Source organism: Tyto alba, unplaced genomic scaffold, assembly GCF_018691265.1.
Source record: "Tyto alba isolate M040663 unplaced genomic scaffold, T.alba_DEE_v4.0 Super-Scaffold_10, whole genome shotgun sequence".
Classification (NCBI taxonomy): domain Eukaryota; kingdom Metazoa; phylum Chordata; class Aves; order Strigiformes; family Tytonidae; genus Tyto; species Tyto alba.
The window spans coordinates 9,043,402-9,065,639 of record NW_024881262.1 but is presented as its reverse complement, the minus strand read 5'-3'; the positions used below and the strand labels follow the sequence as shown (position 1 = coordinate 9,065,639).

Below are 22,238 nucleotides of genomic sequence, written 5' to 3'. Positions count from 1 at the left end.
GGCTCAGTTATGCTTACTACCTGACAATCAGCACTGATGCCGACAGACTCTAGCTGTAAAACTGTATGGTGTACATTCAGGACTGGGTTCTGAGAGTGTTTAGTCTAGCAAGAGTACCACAAAATACAATGTGTTAAGACAGGTCCAGCCCTGAAGTGTAATTAGCAAGCTCTTTTGTGGCACAGTAAAGGCATAGAAGATACTTCTGAAGAACCCACGCTAGATGAAATAGGTCTACTGTTTGATCTCTAGATGACTGTGCAAATTTATTGATGTATGCCTGCACTTGTTCCTCAGCTCCCACAGAACAGAGCTGCTTTTCCCATTATTCAGAATCCCCCAGCCCCCTTCTCTCTCCCACTCCTCTGGAGATCAGATTGTCAACCATTTTAGGTGAAGGAATGGAAGCTGTTTATTACAACAATACATTCCTCAAAGAGGAAGCAGCAGCAGTCTGTCAGGAAATCTACAGGGTAACATTGTTGTCTGCTCCAGAAAGGGCTTCTCAGATGCTCTGCTGTCAGCAGTTCTGTCTCACAGTCGCAGCACTAACAAAACCCAGGCAATGAAGGACAGAGCTACAAGGAAGGTTTAACAGTAATTTATGTAGTGCTGGAAGTTTATTGCTCCTTTAATAAGATAAAAAAAATGTAAAAGATGTAACAGGAAATAAATAGTTTAGATTTTTTCCACCCCTAAAGGGGAAAAAGGCAAGATTCATAGTAGCAATGATTGCCTCAATTTAACATCTGATTGAATTTCCTTTTGTGTTACATCAACCTCCCTCAAGCATACCTCACCTCTTCCCATAAGAAACCTAGAATATTTCTGGAAGTACCTACCACTGATACACTACTAACGTCAGAGGCAAACTACTTCATTCAAAGAAGAAAAATTACACTAGTGACAAATTCTTTTGAAGCACATACAGCAACAAATATGCACACTACACTCATGCATTAGCCAATTAAAGATGCATACAATTAATTCCTATGTTCTGGATTAATCTCATGAAGAAGCAAGCCAGTGATAAAATTGATCGCTTTCTCCCTCACAAATTTGTATTATTTTAGTGTATTTCAAAACAAATCCATTATGTTACTCACCTTATACTGGCTCAGGGGATATTTTTCTAGCAAGTATTCGTCACAGCCACACACTTTTAAAATATATTTGCCTTGGTACTCCAAGACACAAAGTTTAAGTTGTTCAGATGATAGCAACATACTTCGTGTTTTCTTCCTAATTGCTTCAGCAATAACTTGCTCAGGCACACAGTCATGATTTATTTTTAAGGTGTATTTCTGCTTATCATTGTTCGGTGAGACTATTACCCATATCACCACTATAATTTGCCCTAGAATAAATGTAAAATAATGTTAGGCCTATCATTTTCAATACCATTTCAAAACAAAACAAACCAACCCAAAAAACCCAAACAAACAGCCCCCACTTCCCCGCCTCCCCCACTAAAGAGAATTGCTTCCAGTACTACTGGAAGATGAAGACAAGATTCACAGCCCAAATTGACAGAGGGTTTCCAATTTCTGCAAGGAACTATATGTGCTCAGTTTGTTTGACTCTATTGTAAAACTTTTACACCTTGATGTTAAGAATATTCTTATCAACTGAATCCTACAATTTAACCTTCAAGAAAACAGCATTAACTGGACTTTGAGGATTGCAAGGTAACTCAATGATTTGGCACCATTTAATTCCAGATTTCTGAATGCCTGAGAAAAAAATGCAAAGCCAACAAGCTGTTTCTGCCCCTTAAAAAAAATTACCTCTATTTACTGTTACATTTCAAGATTTAGTTACTAAAAAAATAAATGTAACTGTTACTGTCTTTCTTTTGAATCTACATCAAGTTGTTCTGATTAACTAAAGGTGTAAGATATTACTAGTGTAGTACATATAGTACATAAAACAGTGATTTACCTAAGTCACCAGCTGTACTCTGATTTCAATCACTGAAAAAACCCACTGTATTTCTACTGTAAATATTTCTCTTACCTTTATCTAGTTTATTGTATATGTGTTTGGGTAGCTCCGGTGAAGACTCTACATTTGGAGGACAGACATATAATGCTCTACTATGTGGTGCGTTGGCATCTCGAAGATCCACTGCTTCTTTACAAACATTAAGAATGTTTCTTCTGAAGTCTTGTACTTCTGGATCCTTAACCATGTCAAATTCACAGACAGGCATGCCAATAGCAAAACCTACATTATTGAAAAAGCATGAGGAAATAATTGTAACTGCTAAGTAAAGCTGAAGATTCCTTTAAAGTGACAGAAAAAGCATGCTTTAAGCAAACACAATCTAAAATACACGTGTTAACCACTGGCTTCTACTTGTGTACATAATTGTTTATTTCATTCGAGAACAATTCATTTCTACAGTTAAGTGCAAGACAGGTGTATATACACTGAAGATCCTGAAAGCCTTAAATCACCACTCACAGCTAACACTCCTTCTGGAGGAAAAGGACCAGTAATAAAACTTCCTTTGAAGTCAGCACAAAGTCTCGTAAGTGTACCAGAAGAGCAGTGGTGTCCAACTTTTTCTAAAACCCTGGCAGGATTATTGGTAGCTATTAGGACCATAATCAACTTTGCTTACAACTGAATGACAGCTATTCAATTCTCCTGATTAATTACACTATTTAAAAATATGACAAGCACTCCAAGAGATATTGAACTTAGCTCTCTGGCATAGAATCACATAATAAGAGTCCATTTCTCTCAGGTCCTCTGTCTCAGATGTAATTCCATTTACTTTAATGAGATTACTTGAATAAATAATTATTTATGCATGAATGTTCAAATGGAAACTTTCAATTGTCCTGTTGAATGCCTGGCTAACCACTGTTCTCCCCAAGTCTTGAACAGGTTAAGCTTTACAAAATCGTAGTTTACCAATGATGTATTTGTAACAAATAATTTAATAATTAGGAGCACCCCAGAACAAGTATTTCCAGTCAACAAGTCTCTACCACTACAATGTTCATCTGTTAAGTAAAAGAGAGTAGGTAAGCTTGTACTGCTTGAATTTAGATACTCAACCTAGATGCTGAAACATATTCTAATCTCCCTGTGCTTTCTCAATGGATAATGGAAAATTATAAACTACTCCAGAGATTATTCGAAACATGACAAATTGTCGCCCCTGTGCCCCTCCAAACTCAATTATTTCCCTGCCCTCTCCATGCTCTTTTTGTAGGAAAGGGAAGAAAAAACACCTCATTTCTGAAATTTTATTTTCTAAGCAAGATAGAACATGTTTTAATGCTGTTCTATTGCAAGTGTGGTTTAAGATTTGTAATTAAATCCAGAATTTACAAATATGTAAACTTCAAAACAAATTAAGATTGACTTCCCAAACAACAGAACAGGCTTTGCTCTGTAATAATATGAAATCCTGCTAATAGACAAGCAAGAAAATACCCTCTAACCCACATACAAGTACAAATACATACAAAGCAAAGACTTTACATGTGAACGAAACAGAACCCCAAAAAAACTTTAATTCACAGTTTATGAATGTTCAGCATCTTTGGTCATTCCATGCAACAACTGACAGTTATGAAATGTGAGCTTTGACAATTACAGGAGAACAAACACAACCCATTTCAATTATTTGTTTTGTATTTTGAAGAGAAGCCAGTTAAAACAAATTAGCTACGTTTAAATACAGATCATCTCACCTATTTCTCTATTAAGAATCTTTTCTTCTCTGTTACCTACTGGTTCAATGACTTTTAGAAAAGGCTGAAATAGTCGCAGGTCACAAAGTCTCCGAGTTTCATCAAAAAATTCTTCTCTTTCTGCTTCTTGTGTAACACTTACAAAAATGTAAGATGATTCATCTTGAAGAAGCTGATAGAGAGGGTATTTTCTCGCTTCTTTAAAGAGTTCATGCTTAATAGTTAGTAAGGTGGCCTCACGGAGGCATTCTAGAGTCACTATCATTCCATTTGGGAGAAGACACTCCACAAGGATCCTCGGTGGCATCAAGTGGATGCCCCATAGTTCGCCAGATGATGGTCGTGGAGGCATTTTTAAGTCTTTAGATAGCTTTGTACTGAAAGTTTTTCAAGCAGTGATTTGTACACTTAAACCTAAGTAAAAATAAGAAATTTAAATATTAAATTTAAAATACGAACATCGCATGAAAGTTCAGATAAAATAATTCAAACACTACTTATAATTGTAGATGAATATTCACAGGTGTATTTTACATAAATTTAATAAAACTGATGTCTAAGGAATTTGTATTTGATTTAAATATCTACCCAAAACAGTTAATAGCAGATTCACATTAATTTAGAAAAAAATGCCAATACATATAAAGCCTTAAAAAAACCCAGAGAATTCATTTTTTTACCTAAAGTTGATAATTTATGACTAGAACACTTAAATAGCATGGGGGATGAAAACACCTAATATTCAAATTTTTATTATAACAATTTTAAAGTAAATCTCAAACTCAGTTCTTGACATTTTTAATCTGTAAACATTTATTATCATTTGGATGAGATACAAGCCATCAGCTCTGCTCAGTTTAGCCAAACCAACGCTTTTTTTTTTTTTTTTTAACTTTTCTCATCCCAAAAGTATTCATACACCACTAACATAATAGTTGTAAGTATTAGTAAAGCCTCTAAACTTCATTTTACGAATCCATGTTCACACAAAACTTATCTTTAGCTTTTTTACATCAGTATAAGCTACTTACACCAGCAACAAACCCTTTTTTCCATGAATGAGAAAGAAGAACTGAGCTCCATTAACACTTTTTGGCTGGGCTTGTTTTATTTAGAAAAAATTCCCTGTTCTAGTTCCCTTTGGCAGTCTCTGCCAAGCCAAAGGAAAGGAGGGGAACACGTGTTTGACCTTCTAGCAGTGCTGCCTTATGCCAGCTAAGAGCAGGTACAAAAAAAACCTCACAAAACCACAACAGTGTATCTGGACAGAGTAAAGATGTCTTATAGCCCAGTGGCCAAGAACAGATGCAGAAGAAAGAGCAGAAGAACTAGGCAGGCATGCAGTGACATCTCATCAATAAACTACTGTAATCACTACCTATTTTTAATTTCCCTAACCAGAGGCAATATTTACATATTTGTGAAAGAAATCCATCAAGAACTACTGAGTTTGTCCATTAAGTTTTCACACACATTGCTGGCATTCTGTGACAAGTGAAGAATATTCCATGATATAAAATACTTGCTTTTCTTCATTCTGAAGCCTGCTACTTTCACTTGATATACTACATTCCTTATAATTCCTTATAAAGTTCCTTACCTTTGCTTTCATTGCTCTTAATTTTAGAGAACCACCAAGTCCTCTCCACTACTTCTTTACCACAATAGTCCCACATTTAGTCCTCCGCCCAAGTCATTCTATATTTTTGTTATTCCTTGTCACCTTCTCTGTATCTTTTCCGCATTTACCATTCCATTTTGTAAGCCAGAGGAGGAACAGCCATATCTGCATACCACAATCAAGGTCCAAACTGACATAATATTTTCTATCGCTCTCCTAATTAATTGCTTTTCTGATTGTCACTAAGCAGCAAGGCATTTTCACTGAACTACATACCACAGACCTAAACTGTCATTGTAGAATACTAAGTTACTGCAAAGGCCACCATACATTATGCAAATCTCAGAGAGTGCATTATTTACACTTATCCCGTATGTCATTAACTTCAGCACAGACATTATGAGAGTGGGTAACAACAGACATCTAAAGAGCAGTACATCATCCATCATGCCTCCTACCATCAACCAAGAGTCCAAAAAGCACAGGGCTAGGATAACTACCACGCTACTATTCTAAAGCCACTCTTAGTTACCTTTTGAGTCAAGAAACCCCTCAGTTTCTTTTTCTTAATAACAGAAAGGAAGGAAAACCCCAAACAAGCAGCTTCACATCTCTTCTCTTTCAGCAGCTTTCTGAAAGCTCCCACTGTGGAAAAGCAATGAATGCTATGCTTGCCCTTTGCTCAGCAATTTTTAAAATATGTATTTATATAAAAATATATATAGAATTATAAATACGTAAAAAATATACATGTAAAAACCCAAAGCCATGATCCTCATTTCTGCAACTGTATGCTTTGGTACTTATTTTCTGGGAAGTTTTCTTCCAAGTACATCCAGTACCTGCTTTTGCCACACTTCAGTTCTTAAAAAGAAGCATTAGAATGAAAATGATGTTTTCACAAATCTACTGCTTCCTAACCAACTGTGAGAAGCAATAGGGTTGTCTTTTTTTTAATCCCTCCTTTGTAGCTGCAGTTTGGGCTTTTACAAATATCAACCAAAGTAATGAAGTGCCACTGCAGGTTTAGAAAAATGCTTTTCCACTAACACCTCATACATATTTAGAAGGGCTTTGCAACTGACTTTTTAAAAAAGAGCTTAAAGAATCTATTTTATTTTCCTCATCATTGTAACAGTCTCAGTGAGCAGATGCTGAAATGGAAAATTCTAACACTCACAATGTATTTAAAGAGCCAAACTTGGAAAGCTTACCAATTACAAAGCATTACAAGTGAACTCAAATAACAGCACAGAGTAACTTGGAGAATTCTGAATTACCAATAACTATCCTCAGTTTACAGATAAAAAGAAATACACAGAAGGTTAAATAGCATCTTTTTGATCAGGCAAAGCATGAACAAGACTCCCTCTCCTTACCGGTGAACCACATGCTTATTTACGTTTCTTAATTACAAGCACAGGCAGAAACACATTACTGTTAAGGCATATACCAGCATTAAAAAAAAAAAAGATGACAAAACAAGAACATGCAGTCGTAAGAACTTTTCTGTCTGCACATACAAACAATGATAGTATAGATGGACCACAATCCAATTAAATATTCACAACACAGACTGAGTTTATACCAGCAGTCTTTTAAGTTCAGTCCCACAATCCTGTTGAGGCTCCTCTGAACTGACAGTTGTAAGAGCTCATCTCCTCCCTGCCCAAGGCATGTGTTCTCACTCTTCATCATGCTGGCATCAGTGGTCCCTGGGCCAGCTCATTTAAGGGTCAGATGGATTAAAGTGGCAGACAACTACTCGCTTTTCCTTTCTTGGGTTAGCTTCTGCTGTTTCAGCTCCCTTATTGGAATCACCATGGAGTCAGACAAATGCCAGGGTCTACACAGGAGAGTGAGCATGACTGCAGCAGCACTGAGCTAGTTCAGCTGCAAGAATGGTGGTTCATTCCACTGCAAGTTTTTCCTCCCTCCCTACCAATAATTGATAACAAAGGAACAGAGGTAGGGCTGGGACACACACACATATTAAACCCTTTTAGACAAGTTTTTGTTTTGGTTTGGTTTTTTTTGTTTTTGTTTTGTTTTGTTTTGTTTTTTTTAAATAAACATCAACCTTGGCTTTTTAAAAATTTCAAATGTTAAATGACACTTCAATACCATTTCTTTAAAGACTTGCAAATAGTCCAAAAGGGGCACCTCGAAGTCTACACTTTTTAGAGCAACTGCTCCAAAACAGCAGCTTTTGTTTTAAACTGGGATACAGGCATGTGCTGTAACAGGGCATACAGCCATTCTGTGTGCACATTCATTTCACTTGCACATGTAAGCACGCCTCCAGGGTTTGGATTTGGAAAGCAGAAATATAAACAGAAACACTTTTGAAGTACAGTTGGCAGCTTGTGTTTCTGTGTACACTTTCAAATCTGGAAGACTGCCTGGAATAAATAGAATCAATTACATTCTTCGACAGTAAAAGGACTATAATTTTAAGAGAATTCTAGAGAAGTGTTATTTAAATCCAACTAAGGGTACATGCAAAGACTTCAGATGAATATTACACCTGCAATCCCTGACCTTCCAAAAACACCTTAAACTTTTTTTCCCCTGCCAAAAGCTTTGGGTTACCACAGATGGTCATACAGGACAAACTCAAACACCCCCACTGATCAAATCACATCCCTTACAACTCATTACAGCCTTCCCAATCCATTCAGCACATTCTCCATCACTAACCTTGCTGAGCACCCAGCCTAGAAGTGATCAAATTTTGAAACTGCATTCAAAAATAAATACACATGGAGAAAGAAAGGAGGAAATTAAATGACATACTTCCCAAAACACTGATTCCTATTTGCTCATTTATATAACTGATTTTCTGATAGGATAGAAATCAGCTATAGACTGATACAGCTGATCTAGTCCCTTATTTAGAATAAGGGCATTACAAGTTTAAAAAATTTGGGTTTGATAAAAATATGACAGTTTCATCACCTCACAGCACTGAATTTTGCAGAACTACAGCAGCATGGTTAACTCAGCTTCACGGTGTTGAGTATTCTACTACAAGTTACAGCCTACAATTACTTAATTTTCTAATGCCTTCTTGATGACATACAAATATGTTAACTCTGACAAGGTTTACATGAGACCACCATAAAGTCTGATGCTACTTATTCTGAAAAGAATTCCTTCCCTTTGAGGAACGACGCTTGGTGGGGGTGAAACTCAATATTGTACTGCAAGAGTTAATATTGGTCCCTAACACCAGTACTCAAAGAACTACTTTCTGTGTTCATAACTGAAGCAACCTAAGCTTGGGACAAATTAACTTGAGTCAAAAACCCACATATATTTTCCCCTAAAGACATCTGAGGCTACTGCAGCTGTTTTCACCACACTTTTACACATAAAAGCCCTGTGCATCTATAGCTCAGCAGGACACCCTGGCAGTATTTTTTCCGCTGTAAGTGTTTTTTGCACATTAACATTTTGCCAGCAGAATCTCAAACAGGAGTGTCACTGGTCTAAATTTTATGTGTCTTGCTAAAAGGAGGGACTGTTACTCTTCAGTACAGATGGAATCTACGTTAAAAAAACAAGTAAACAGGAAATTACTTTTCATGAGTTCTTCTACCAGAAAGTGTGGAGAACCCTTCTTTGCTAAAAGAACATCCATTTTTACAGATTATCTGTTTAACAGATTAGATTAAGCAAATTGATTTTCACCATCTAGAGATTACTCACAAACATTACACCAGCTCCACAGAGATATCAGTATTTGGCAATTCAGATATATATCTGTATCTGAATATATATATAAATATAAAACAAAACAAAACAAAAAAAAAAACAACCAAACCACATTTAACTGATAAGGCTTTTTTTTCCCTGCTTTGTAAATTACCTATGGGCATGTCCTCCAAACAGAGGAGCTTCATCTAACATTAACACATATGTCTTGGAAAGCAGGTGAAGACCCATGATGCAAGTCTGTGGGTCAGTCTAGGGGTAAAAAATTTTTTCAGAGACTTATTTTTAAGGTTCACATCAGCACTAGCTCCTACAGTTACTCTTCAGGCTCTGCAGGAAGGCAATTCTTCCACCTATGATGTACCAACTGGCAAGCATAGAAGGAAGCAGTAAGTATATTGTACAGTAATACTGTACTGAATGTGTATAAAGTATGGGATGCTTATGCAAATAGATATAAATTCCAGTGACAGAGAGAACGGAATAATTTTGCATTGCTATAAACATCAGTTAGTGTTTCAAAATCAATTGAAAAGTGTAGACTAAACATTCAATACAACTTTATCAGTCCATACTTGAAACTGAATTAGTCATTCAGTAAATTACTACATTTTAATTGAAGTCCATTAGTTTTTTTCCAGTCACAAGACAAATCCCATTACATTGCTTTCATGGACAGGACATAGCAATGTTTTATAATAATCCGCAGTATCTTTGCTATCAAAGAGCTGCTCATTAGGATTTATGTCTAGATTTGGTTTCTTTTCCGGGTACAATTTTCCTCTAGACTTAGCACTGCCTTAAGAGTCTTCTACTCATTAAACAATCCAACTATGTTGGTAGAGTCTGCTTTACTGCACGCCTCTGTGTAGTTTACATTATTTTCTTGATCCCTTCTCAAACTGACAAATTATCAACTATGGGTTGATACAAAAGTGTGTGTGGAGGGGAGATAAAAAGGTTCATGGGACAAGAGTAACGCTTTTCAGAATGCAAGACATTTCAAACTTTCTAAAGACCATAATGCTTTCTTCTCATCTTCAGACACATCAGGCACTCCAAAACTCACCATGAAGAAAACTGGGCAGTTGCCTGGCTAATTTTGCTGCTGTCCAAGCCTGCTGTGTGGTGACAGTAAGACTGCCCCAGACTAGATATTTTCAGTACTGTCCTTTTGTTCTCCCTGCTTGCCAAGCTGGCATTTTTCCAAAATCTGGGAAGACTAGTACAAAGATGTCTGAAATTGTCCTCTATGAAAACATTATTACACACAGATTTAAACAGTAGAAATATCGCCTTGTTTATAATAGAAAGCAGGAAACTGTTGTATTGCAGTTATGTCTCCTTATTTCTTACATATTACTTACATCATTATTTCACAGAAAAGGCACAGATACTCAGAACTGCTTATCTGATCACAAAGAGCAGCTCAAGGAAAACAAAGATTTAACACTGTCGAAAACACATCCTAGCATTTCGTTTGCTTCTGAAACAGGCAAGTACTTCCAAACACTATCAACTTTATTTGTAATTACCTACTTCTCCCCCCTCTCTTGCCCCCTGCAGAAACCAGTGCTGACCACCTTTGCCTTGTTCTAGAGAGCTTAAAAACCCTAACATTATTAGTAACATCTGTAGAATTAAAATACAGCAGAAATACAAAATCATTCTTTCCTGTGAATGGAAAATCTCACTGGAAATTAGTGAAAACTTTCAGTTTAGTTAGATACGAGAACATGGGTTGACTATGTTTCAAAGCTGTTTTCTTTAAAGTTATCTTACATTCAGATTTTTTTGTTTGTTTCAGGATATAATATTGTTGGATTCTGGTTGTAGTGACTTTCAGATACCATGAATAAAAATCAATGGTGAGGTCATCCTGAAAAAAAGAACTAATCTACAAAGTACTGCCCAAGAGGTAATATATATTTAGGTTACCTGTTAAAAAATACAGGAGCAAACAGCTGAAATGAAAGGAAGATGAACAGTTTAAAAATATTTACTATTGCTGAAGTCTTCCTTCCCCCTTCCCCAAGAAAACCAAAAGACCTTTGGAAATTCTTATTTTCAAATCCCCTTGCTCACCCTCCCCCATCCATGCAGCATATTGTTTCTAGCTTCACTCACTATCTGGGAGCCATGCAAACAGGATCACGAGAAAGCAACATTTGCAAGTTGCTGGTGACCTCTACAACTCCCCCTATGATTGTGCATTTTCCCTAGGGACCCCATGACATACCAAGAGCAGAATGTCTGTCCTAGAACATTTTCTTCCAGTTAAAGGCAGATTATTTTTTTTTGTTAAACAAAGGAAAGCCTGGAATTAAACCTTCCTTTTTAGTCCAAAATCATTCAGTAATTCAATTTCTAGCTTCACCTCAAAGGAAAGGCTTTTGTTATTTATAGAAGGCTAGCAGTCATAAAGCACAACAAAGAATTAGGAAAGCAACGCATCTTCTCTTTACACTTCACATATCTGCTTACTCATTATTTGAACAATTAGCTTGGCCTGCTATGAAGCAGGATGAGAATTACTCTCCCATCTGGCTCTGTACTGGTTGGAGCTGTTCCTCCACAGCTAGCTGTGCACTCTGAAGCTCACTGAGCAGCACTCAAATTCTTTCAAACTCTTTAAATCAAAAGCCTTAAAGTTCGGCAACAAAAATCAAAGCAACATGCCATTTCATACCAGAAGAAATAAGGTTTTCCTCTGATTACATAATTTATTTCAATACTCTCTTAGATGGGCGACAAACTTTTTTTATGTAAACATCATAAATAACATAAGGCAAAAGCATACCACAAACCATATCCTGCTCCTTACTACAAATACTAAGGGTTTCAATGTCAGTTTTCACATGTATGAATGTTCTGCCTTTGGAAACTAGTGCAAGATAATGTAAACAAAAGATTACTCTAGAATGTCATTCATGAAACTAGATTAGATAGGTAACAATTGCTGAGTATATATAAATGTAAAGCTCCACCTTAAATAATGCTGTTTACTTTTCTTTCCATGTTTCTTCCCATCCTCCCACCTTCCTGGGATATTTGGAACCCAGACAGTAAACAGGATCTTTAAAAACAGGAAGCGCTGGCACACAGACAAGGACAAGGAGCAGAGGGATTCCAGGTGTTCTGCACTCTGGTCTAGTCTAAATCTTCACCTAACATGAGCAGCTGTGCAGCAGAGCTGTAACTCAGATACTGGGCCTTTCCTGGTGCTGATCTCCCCCAGGCATGCCACCTCGAACCTCCAGTTGTACTGAAAAAAAAGGAAAGATTTCCTCTCCCACTGTCCACACCTAGAAGGGCAGGGAGAGAACTGCTGTAAGACACCGGAGGTACTGCAGTCCTCACAGCGCTGCGCTTGCCTCTCTACCGCAAGTGCCAGGATGTAGAGGGTTCAATCGACATCATTCACCTGACCAGCTGCTTTGGATGGAAGGCACAGAAAGAAACATGTGTTCATAAAAAAATCTGAGATAAGGCCCGCTTCTGTTTATTAACTTACACCCATCTTTACTCAAAAGATCCACTCTGTGAGCCCTTCCTTTACTAAGAAGCAGCTGAAAAAGACAAACTGATTTACAACATATTGTGTACTTCCCACATAACATTTCTTAGGATGGAATCAGACAGCAACTTTAAATTGAGATAAAGGATTTCTTCCATACTAAATTACTCCAGACCCTGAAGGCAACTAATGCATAAAAAAAGTCTTGAGTGGCAGTGGATAGCATTATTTTTGTACCTTTGCAGATTTTTAATATTAAGCATAGAACAGCGAACTACAAGACCAAAGTTTTTGTTCTGTAATCCAAATATAAGTTAGCTTTCCATTTATTCTATCTTAACTGACTCCTGCAGCCAAATAGCATTTAGAGAAGTATGGGTTTAGTCTGCATGGACTTACTGAATTCTATTAGCAAAATCAATTATCTTTTATCTACTGGCAAACAGAGGATGGGATGCAACTTCACTTTTGATAGAGCATTTGTAAGGAACCACATGCCTCAGCAAAAGCCATGGAAGTAGCTATCTGTCGTTTTCTTGTTTTAAGCTCCTAAACTGAAGAAGTGAAACAATACATTCTCCATTGATATATTTCTCAAATCCCTTTTAAAAACCACTTGTTGAGAGAAGGAAGTTTGTGGCAGAGTTAACAAAGGCACAGCCACCATAATGAAAAATTTCAATTCTGCAGCTAAATACTCTTGCCCTATAAACAGCTGAAATTAATATAGTTATTAACAAATTGTCCTATACAAAGACACATGGAACAAGACAGCAGGCAAACAAATCCAGTTCCTTGCAAACCCTTCCCTGTAGACTTATTTGCCTACCTCTACAGAAGCTATAACCAGGACAGGAAAATACCATGGCTTTTCAAGAGTCAGTTAGAAATAATGAAGTACTACTCCCTAGTAGACTTGTTTGTGATCCAGAGTCGATGGTGATTAACTAAATATTTATTTATCAGTAGATGATAACCCTTGCTGAAAGGTAAGCACTGACAGTTTTCCATAAAATACTATCAACAGACCTTTATTTACTCCAGCAGCAGACCAAGACTGTCCTGCCTATCCCACATGCCAAGCCTGTGAGTGGCACAGTGGGATACTATTCAGCTGCAAAGCATTTAGCACCACTCTGAACTCCCATCAGGCTTCACCTCCCTAAGGGTCACAGACCACTTAGGTGTATTGAACCTAAGCACATCAGAAAACTGGGCTTTCTATGTGAAACCATACTGTTGATCAAATTACTGATATAAAATATAAAATGTGCTTACAAAATAAGTTACAAATAAACCAGTTTCTCTGACACCTTAAGGAATATAGCCTTATTCTTTTAGCTTTTGACTCTGATTAGGACTTTTCTCTGCATTTACAGATCAAATGCCGAAGCAACATTCATGACTTCTGAGACACTAACATATTTGCACTTGTGTTCAAGAAGTGCAAACAAACATGATTCATTGTGACTATGTATGTCATTAGGTCCTGCATGCTTCAGCCTGAAGTATAAAAACAGCTATGGTAAACTGTGGCAAATGGTTCTTCAGCATGTTTAATCAAATGTTTACAATTTCTGTACATATCTGTTAGAAGCATCTGCTTTGCAAACCCTATGCTGTACAAACATGAAAGCATGATTTCAAGCGCGGGGCTACTGAGATATTAAGTTTGTTGTTAGTGCATCTCTTTCTCATACTTCAAGCTGTTACCCAAATTGTTTCTCTAACAAGGTCAGGGTACCAGCAATTTGTGTTTACTACATCTGAAAGCAATAGCTAATATTTGCCTAAATAGATAGTGATTGCAATTAACATGAACTTTCCAAAGAATAAAGTGACATAAACTCACAGAAATTTAAACAGTGAATACCAGCGACATCTCCACTACAGTTTAAAAATTTCTCAACTTCCCAGCTTCAAAAGTCACTTTCATATCCAGATTAAACACTGTGAGACTAAGGCACATACTGACTACTACTACTACAGTCAGAACTCTGTAGAGGGATACATTCAAAAGAAAAACCTTTGTTTTAAAAAAGCTAAAAGGATACTGGCAGTAATCAGTCGCTGCTATTAAGAGAACATTACACATCTGCACAAACAAGGAAGTATTTTTAATACATGGTTCTTTGGAAATGTTTTGTTAATGTTTTTGTAGGTGTGTATATTCAAAAAGACTGCAAGCAGTTTTCAGCCCAGTGAAGTTTAACTCTGGGATAAAACAGAAGGCCACAAAAGCTTAAGTGTTTTGAATTTAATTGCAACCCATAAAACACACCAATTAGGGAAGGGTGACTATATTGCAAATCATCTTTTTTTTTGTTTTTTTTAAATAACCTGCTCACATACCAGGACAGCAAAAGACTAGAAGCCATAATAATGGTTACACTGCTCCTATCACCTTGAAGTTGCTTGTGATACTGTCCTATCTGCTGATGTACAATGAAAGGCTTGGAAAAGATGTGATGAAGACCTGGATTGCAAAGTGATTTGACAACACATTTAAGGAGAGTTTCCACAGTCTGGAACATGTTTTGCTATCCTTTTCTTCATGTATCACCTCTGCCATTTTGTTGCCCGTTGGCTTCCTCTGTTTTCATCCTTTTATCTCTTGGTGGTAGTTATGCCATCTTCCACTACATGTCAAAACCTTCCAAGTTGGAGTTATCTAAGATCAGGGGAGTGCTGCTGAGCAGTGATAATGACATCAGTACTTTATCCTCCATTTCAGAGCAAGATGAAGACGACCAGTTACTAGAATTTTGCTAACCACAACCTTGCTAAGCAGTTAAACATGAGAAAAACAGATAAACTTTACCTTCTCAATTAAAATGTTTAAATCAACTTCAAGTATTTTCTTTTAGCTAGTGACCACTTATCAAAAAATTCACTTAACTGGTTAAGTTTATCATCTACAATGACCTCGTTTCAATTTCATACATTACTATTTTACACCAAAACACAAACATAGTTTATTATAAATCAATCTTTGTAAAAAACTTGCAAGACTAAAAATTGGCACTCACAGGCACCCTATTTGGACACATCCTCAATTATACACCACAATCAAGGCTATTCAAGACGTCTGGATGTTGCTTAAAAATTCACTCTTACTTAGACAGTAGAGGCTTTCTTGGGACAAGTGCTCTTCTACAGTACTTAAAATCAAACTTGAAGGAGATTTCAGAGGTGACAGCATAAAATTGCGAGAAGATAAAATACAATAGATTAATCACATTCCTCCTCCAAGTGGAGACTGACTTGATAAACTGGTAAGTAGAACTGGTTGTTCAACATCCATATAAACTTTCCAGAAGGCAGAAGAACAATTTTCAGTTTTATTATTCCACTCTTATAATCCAGCCACAACATTTGCCGATTATTCTGTTAAGAGCTGGGAACATAGATATAAAAATGAAGAGTAAGTGGTATATTTTATAATCTAAGCAGTTTAATGACCACAACAAGCATATTTTAGAGTAATCGGAATGTAAGTTTTTACTTCCATTTTCCCAAAGGAAGCTAGCTCCATCTAGAAATTTCTCCTTATGTTAGCACTATTAAGTTGATAGTGCCAACATCAATCTTTTACACTATGCCTGTAGTCAAGAGTCAAGTTAGTGTTTTCCAGCCTTAATGAAAAGTAACTTAATGGCACAAGCACCTAAGTTGTGTAACAGCATACCTCATCACACAAAGCATATTTGTTGAGTTTGAGAAAGAAACAATTTATCTCCAATCAGTTTCCTTCGTAAACCAGTCTTAACCCTCTGCCCATTCTTATTTTTCTTGTGCTTGTATTTTCACGTGTTCAGCGTTTAGTTTGCCTACATCTTTGCAGAGGTTGGTTGCCTCACTTTTCCATTTAGTCAGATATCAAAATCGCAAGGTACAAAAAGTTTTGTTTTATTAGATACAGATCACAGAACACACAACACACAAGTATTTCTACTTCTGGTTGATTAGTCCCAGATGAAATGCTGAATCTTGAATATTTTCTTTCCAGTAATGTTCAAGGTCTCTTCATTTTGAGGATGTTCAAGAACTTGTTTCTCTGTTGACTGCTAATGACTGAAAGAAGAAATAGGTTGCAACAAGGAGTAATATTTTTTTTTGCTCCCAGATTTAGTGTCCTCTGCAATGATCTACAGCTAAACAACAGATAGTTTAAGACATTTTTCCAAGAAAACAATTGCAGTTGCAGCAGAAAATTCATGCTTGTGGAAGGACCATGACCGAAGTTAATGGCAAGAGTTAAAACAGGAACAGTCTTGGGACACACAGGGCAAGAATCATTCATCACTTAACCACCACATTAAGTATTGGCAAAAGACAGACTATTAGCAAGGAAATTAACAAAAACAGTTAAGTCTCAATGACAGATAAGTTTTTTGACACATACCATCATAAGAGGCAACCTTCCAGTTTTCTTTCTTTATTGTTTGGACTGTCAGAGAAAACACCCAAGGGATGTTTCTCTACATGTCTTTGCCTTAAAAGAAGGTCATAATGTACAGCCAATAATGTGACTCAGCCGTCTCAAAATTTCAGGAAGCTTTATAGTAAGTCTTAGTCAATTCAATAAGTCTCCTGTATTTGACAAACATGCTTTGTGGTTCACAATCCTCAAAAGGTACATTTGCAAGCTTTTCTTTAAATCAGAAGCTCTAAGCAGAACTGTGAAAGTTTTTCTACGTGAAAATCCATTAAGTTAAAGTAATTATGTTAACGGTAGACAAAAAAAAAAAAAATCAAACAAAAAACAATCTTTGAGGTGTATCTAGCCTTCTACTGGTAAAAAAGCAGCGGGGCATGAAGCAAGATCGCTGAACCTTAAGTTCTATTTTTGACCCAACTGTTCTTAAACTAGACTGAAGTAGTCATTTACTTCTGTTGCTGCAAATTAGCAACATGCCAGAGAGGTGAAAGCTCCACCAGTACTCCATTGTTCTCTCCCCTTCAATTTCACAAGGATAAACTGGTTTCTTTGAACTTAGTTTTGCCATTTCTAGAGTTTGGGTATTTGAGCATAGGTTTTCAAAAAATTACTATAAACATTCCCAACCAGTGTGCTTAGCAGGCATAACTGACCATGAGCTTCTATTCCCCACTTTACCGGCTTTAAGAAAATAATGCTTTGAGAACAAGTGATGATGTCCACTGTCCCACACTTGTTTGAAATACGTAGGCTTCTTAGACTGCCTTTCACAAGAATTTGTGTCCAGAATTAACTAGAAAAATGCTTTTCTAGAATTGAAATGTAAATGTATGCTATATAAAAGAAAACAACATACTAGTTGCAAAACCATTAAGTAGTACTTAAGCTGAGAAGACAGATCCAGAATTACATAAACTGTACTCCGTCCGCTGCATTTCCATTTGACCACAAGTTAACTTTCAGGTTTTTAAAAAAAAAAGACATTTTTATTTTTTAACAGTTTAATTCCACTACCCGCCAGCTGGGCTTGGGTTTGTGTAGGTTTTTTTGTTTTGTTTTTTACTCCTATAGAATTAGCTGAAAAAAAAAAACAACACACAAAACCAAAAACAAACAAACAAAAAAAAAAAAAAAAAACAAAAAAAAAAACAAACACACACACCTCCCCCACCCCCGCACACACACAGGAAAAAACAGTTAATAGTTCAGACTATTATTCTATTATTTCTGGTTCATTTAACACTATTCAGAAATAGATTTATAGAATAAATTCAATTAGGAAGCTCTGGAGGTTATCTTAACCAACCTTGTACTCAAAACAATTCACATACATGTCCAAATAAATATCAAGAGAAGCAGATCTATTTTCTCTCTCCACTGCTCACATTTGGATTAGGGTACTACAAAGAGAAACTTGTAATAGAATTCTTTGCCATGACACATTCAACTTAAAGGGCAAAAGAAAATTCCCATCCAGTTTTAGCGTAAATATTTTTGTGGCCTCTTCTAGCCATAGCTACAACGGTAGACAGGCATCATCACTCTGAGCAGCTGGATGTCTGGCTTTTTAAAAAGATGAGACAAAACTCCCACAAGCATGGAATGCAATGCATAAGAAGCTGCAAAAACCCAACAAACCCTACTTTCGCTTACACTACAAGCCACAAGTCTGCTTCTTCAGTTAGCCAAAGTACAAACTCTTATTCTTTCCCTAATGCTCACCCTCTAACTCAAACACAAAAAATGCACAACCCATTTTTTCCACAACTGTGAGATTTACCAGATTTCACACATCTTTCAGTAATTACAAAACAGTAATAGGACAAAACTTAGTTTTATAATGGTATTTTAAGATTAAACTGGAAAGACTGATTTTGCAGCACTATTTCTGCTCCTGTTAGAAAAATCAGTTTCCTCATCAGTATCAAAGTTTAAAAAAAAAAACCCAACCCCTTAGATTCCCCTCACCCAACCACAACATTTTTCAAATGCCCTATTAACTACAGCCTTTGTTAGCCTTCATTAATGTACACAACTAAACAAAGCAAGCATACATATGATACGCATCTACAAGATGCTAGTACTTCTTGTATGATTTGGAATTAGCGTATCAACATCCTAGTTTACTTTCTCCTAAAACAGGCAATAAAAGCAATAGCAACAGTTTTCTATTGGGAAGTGACTGATATCTGAAAAGTGTTTGGATATCTGAGTACTCCCGGTACCCAGAGAATCTGCACCAGAAGACTAGAAGACTACATAATGAATGAACTTTTTAATGTACAGAATTTTTAAGAAAGCAGTTTTTGCAGACTAAATGTCAGCTTTAGGTTTCTTGTCTAACAATTTATAGAAAACTTTAATTTCTTTCCCAGTTAAAACTATGATGATCAAGGCTGTTCAAACTTGTGTTATACATGACTAAGCCATTAAAAAGCATGCTACACATGTGAATCTGAGGAACAACTGTTATCGGGAAATGCATTCTCTATACAACACCACCTTTTAAAGGTGTTATTTTCTTCCAATAACTAGAAACGCCTTATGATATACTTGGTCTTGTGAGATGGCATGATGGTAAAGCATGAAACCCTTGCTTGCTGCAGACGTTCCTATTCTAAAGCCTCCAGCAACTTTTTTTAAAAGTGAGTTAATCAGGAAGAGGTATCCCCTATTTGCTTTCAGAAAGCAGGAATAGCTTGATTGTCAGAGACACAGTTAACTAAGTATTGAACTACTTTACGACTTCCAATGAAGCACAATTGCTTTGTAAACAGCTCAGCTACACCACCTTTCCCAAAGAATACTCCAGAAAAACAGAACACTCAATGTCGTTATTCAAGCGAGTGAGTAGCAACAAGAAGCAAAACGAATTTGCCATTAACACAGAATGACAATTTGCAGCAGTCGAACAACTAAAACACCTTGGCATAGATTTGTAGGCTGGGTCTAGTGTGCTTTGAAAAAAAAAAAAAAAAACAGGAAACACCATCTCCAGGTTGTTAAGAATGGCATCAAGTTAACACCTATGAAATGCAGAGCATCTGCCCCAGTCAAATTTCAACTGCAGCTCTGAAGTTGTGGTATTTATTGTCTTCATGGAAAAGCAGAATGTTTCATAGATCCCATAAGGAATTGTGTGGCTTCATAAATTCCTCTGTAAACACTATGAGCTTGCTTGATCTGTGGTTTGTCTACGTGATGACACTGGCTAAAAAATGCTTCCAACTAACTACTATGGAAAAGTTTGCCAATGTTATTGTTTGAGAATGTAGTTATTTATTGTGAAACTTTAAGTTCACATGGGGCTTTACTTCAGAACAGCTTATCCAGTCAGTGCCCCACAGCAGACAAGCCATTAAATCCCATCATCCCAAACACTGGAATATTCCTAGGAACTAATGATGTTTATGCGCAAGAGGTAGACTTTGATTATTACTTCACTATAGAAGTGCAACATGGAAACAACTGAAGAAACAAGTATGAGAACAACTCTGTAAATTAATTGTGAGGTGGAAGAAATTAAAGAATGATTCAAATCATAATGGGAAGGTTTCTGAGCTCACCTAGTGTGATGAATTCGAAAGCCTGCTACAGCTCAAAGAGGGGATGTGAGAGTATATGTAACTAACAGAACAGAGTCCAGATTTCTTCTAACAAGTACTACAAAATCCAGATTCAGAATCCAGTTTACCACTCTTTTACAAGTTTGCTGCAGAATGCTCATAACTGCAGAATTAATTCAAGTAAAGCTTTATAGTCGATCCTGTCTACTACTAAACATCTACCTTCCTTATGCTTGTTCTAAACATGCACTGTTTATAAAGTAACCTCGGTTCACTTTAAAGTCAAAAAGAATAGACTTACAGGAAAAAAACTTAGAGAGACATAGCAGTAACAGCAGCAGAACTAATAGGTCTGATACGTTAATAACTTCAGGAATACTAATAACAACAACAAAACCCCCAAAGAAGAAGGAACATGCAGTTTGTATTAGTTTAAGCAAGGTTTTGTTAACGTTCAGTCTACTGGAAAACACACAAGTACTTGTAAGAAACAGCAGTTCTATATTTAACATCAATAAAAACAGATCTCTGGAGAGTAGGGAATAAGAAATAAGTTTTTTTACAGGTAGCATTGGTGTGACGTTGCTACTGTAAATCGACTGCAGCTGGAAACGGGAGATTGCACGCCACCGATTCACGCACACACCCAGTCGGAAGAGGCTCCGCTCCCAGCATCACTAACCGGCCCGACGGCGAGCCTACATACGCTCCATCACAAGAACTCCTGAAAGATATTCATACAAAATCTCTGTACGTATGCAGGGGAGCCACACTCGAAACCAACGCGACACTACGTTTTTTCCTCTCCCTCGTCCCTACGAGGGGAGAATCACCACGCCGCGTCTGGCGGAGGAACGCCCTGGAGCTCTCCCAGGCGAGGGAAGCCCGGCCGCAGCGCCCCGGCCCCCCTCAGCCAGCCGAGGGTCTCGCCTCTCCCTCCGGCTGCCGACGAGGAACAATCCGCCTCAGAAAGCGGCGCGGCGCTCCCCTTCGCCACCGCCCGGCCACCACGGCGGGACGACCCCGGAGAGCGCTGCCGTAGGGCGGGAGAAGTGTCCGTGTGTCCAGCCCCCCCCCCCCCCAACCCCCTCACTCACCTTCCAGCCGCGGCCTCCCGTCTCCAAGAGCCGGCCCGCGGCCGCCGCCCACGACGGGCAGCGCCCCAGTAGCGCTCGCAACCCCTCAGAGCCGCCCTTACAGCCGCCGCCGCACCCCGTTAGGCGGGCTGGCGGGAGGGCGACCCTCCTCCTCCTCCTCGCTGTCGTCGTTGTTGTTGTTGTCGTTGTTGTTGTCGTCGTCCTCCTCCTCCCCCCACCGGGGCGCTGGCGGGAGCGGCGCCGGCAGCCGCCCCCCCGCCCACAACCCTCCCGCCCAGCCGCCTCCCGCACGGGCAATAACAGGAAAGGGGGCGGCGCCCTGACCCCGGATGGGGATGGCACCGCACGCCGGAAGGGGAACCGGGGAGGGAGGGGGAGGAGGAGGAGGAGGAGGAGCGGCGGCGGCGGCGGCGGGGATCGCCGTGGCGGGGGGGGAGGGGGACTGCGGTGCCTGGGAGGTTTAAAAGCGAAGAGAGAGACCACCCTAAACCCACAGGCCCCGGGGGTGTGAAGTGAGGGCACCGGGCTGGTGTGGTTGGGTGGGAGCCGCACAACGAGCGAGAGTCGCT

The 22,238-nt window shown here is 38.1% G+C and overlaps 1 protein-coding gene across 2 annotated transcripts in view; it reads right to left on the bottom strand.

Annotated features, from left to right (window-relative positions):
- PIK3CA (phosphatidylinositol-4,5-bisphosphate 3-kinase catalytic subunit alpha) overlaps positions 1-21,968 on the bottom strand; it is a 44,449-nt gene extending 22,481 nt beyond the window's left edge. For both annotated transcript variants that reach the window (XR_006165894.1, XM_042799128.1), the window contains exons 1-4: positions 21,670-21,968; positions 3,711-4,124; positions 2,017-2,226; positions 1,107-1,357 (exon numbers count right to left, since the gene is read on the bottom strand). Coding sequence is in view for 1 of the 2 variants with exons in the window: in XM_042799128.1 (XP_042655062.1) it covers positions 1,107-1,357; positions 2,017-2,226; positions 3,711-4,062 (813 nt within the window). In the remaining variant the exon portion in view is untranslated. The remainder of the gene's footprint in view (positions 1-1,106; positions 1,358-2,016; positions 2,227-3,710; positions 4,125-21,669) is intronic.
- Between the last annotated feature and the right edge of the window lie 270 nt (positions 21,969-22,238).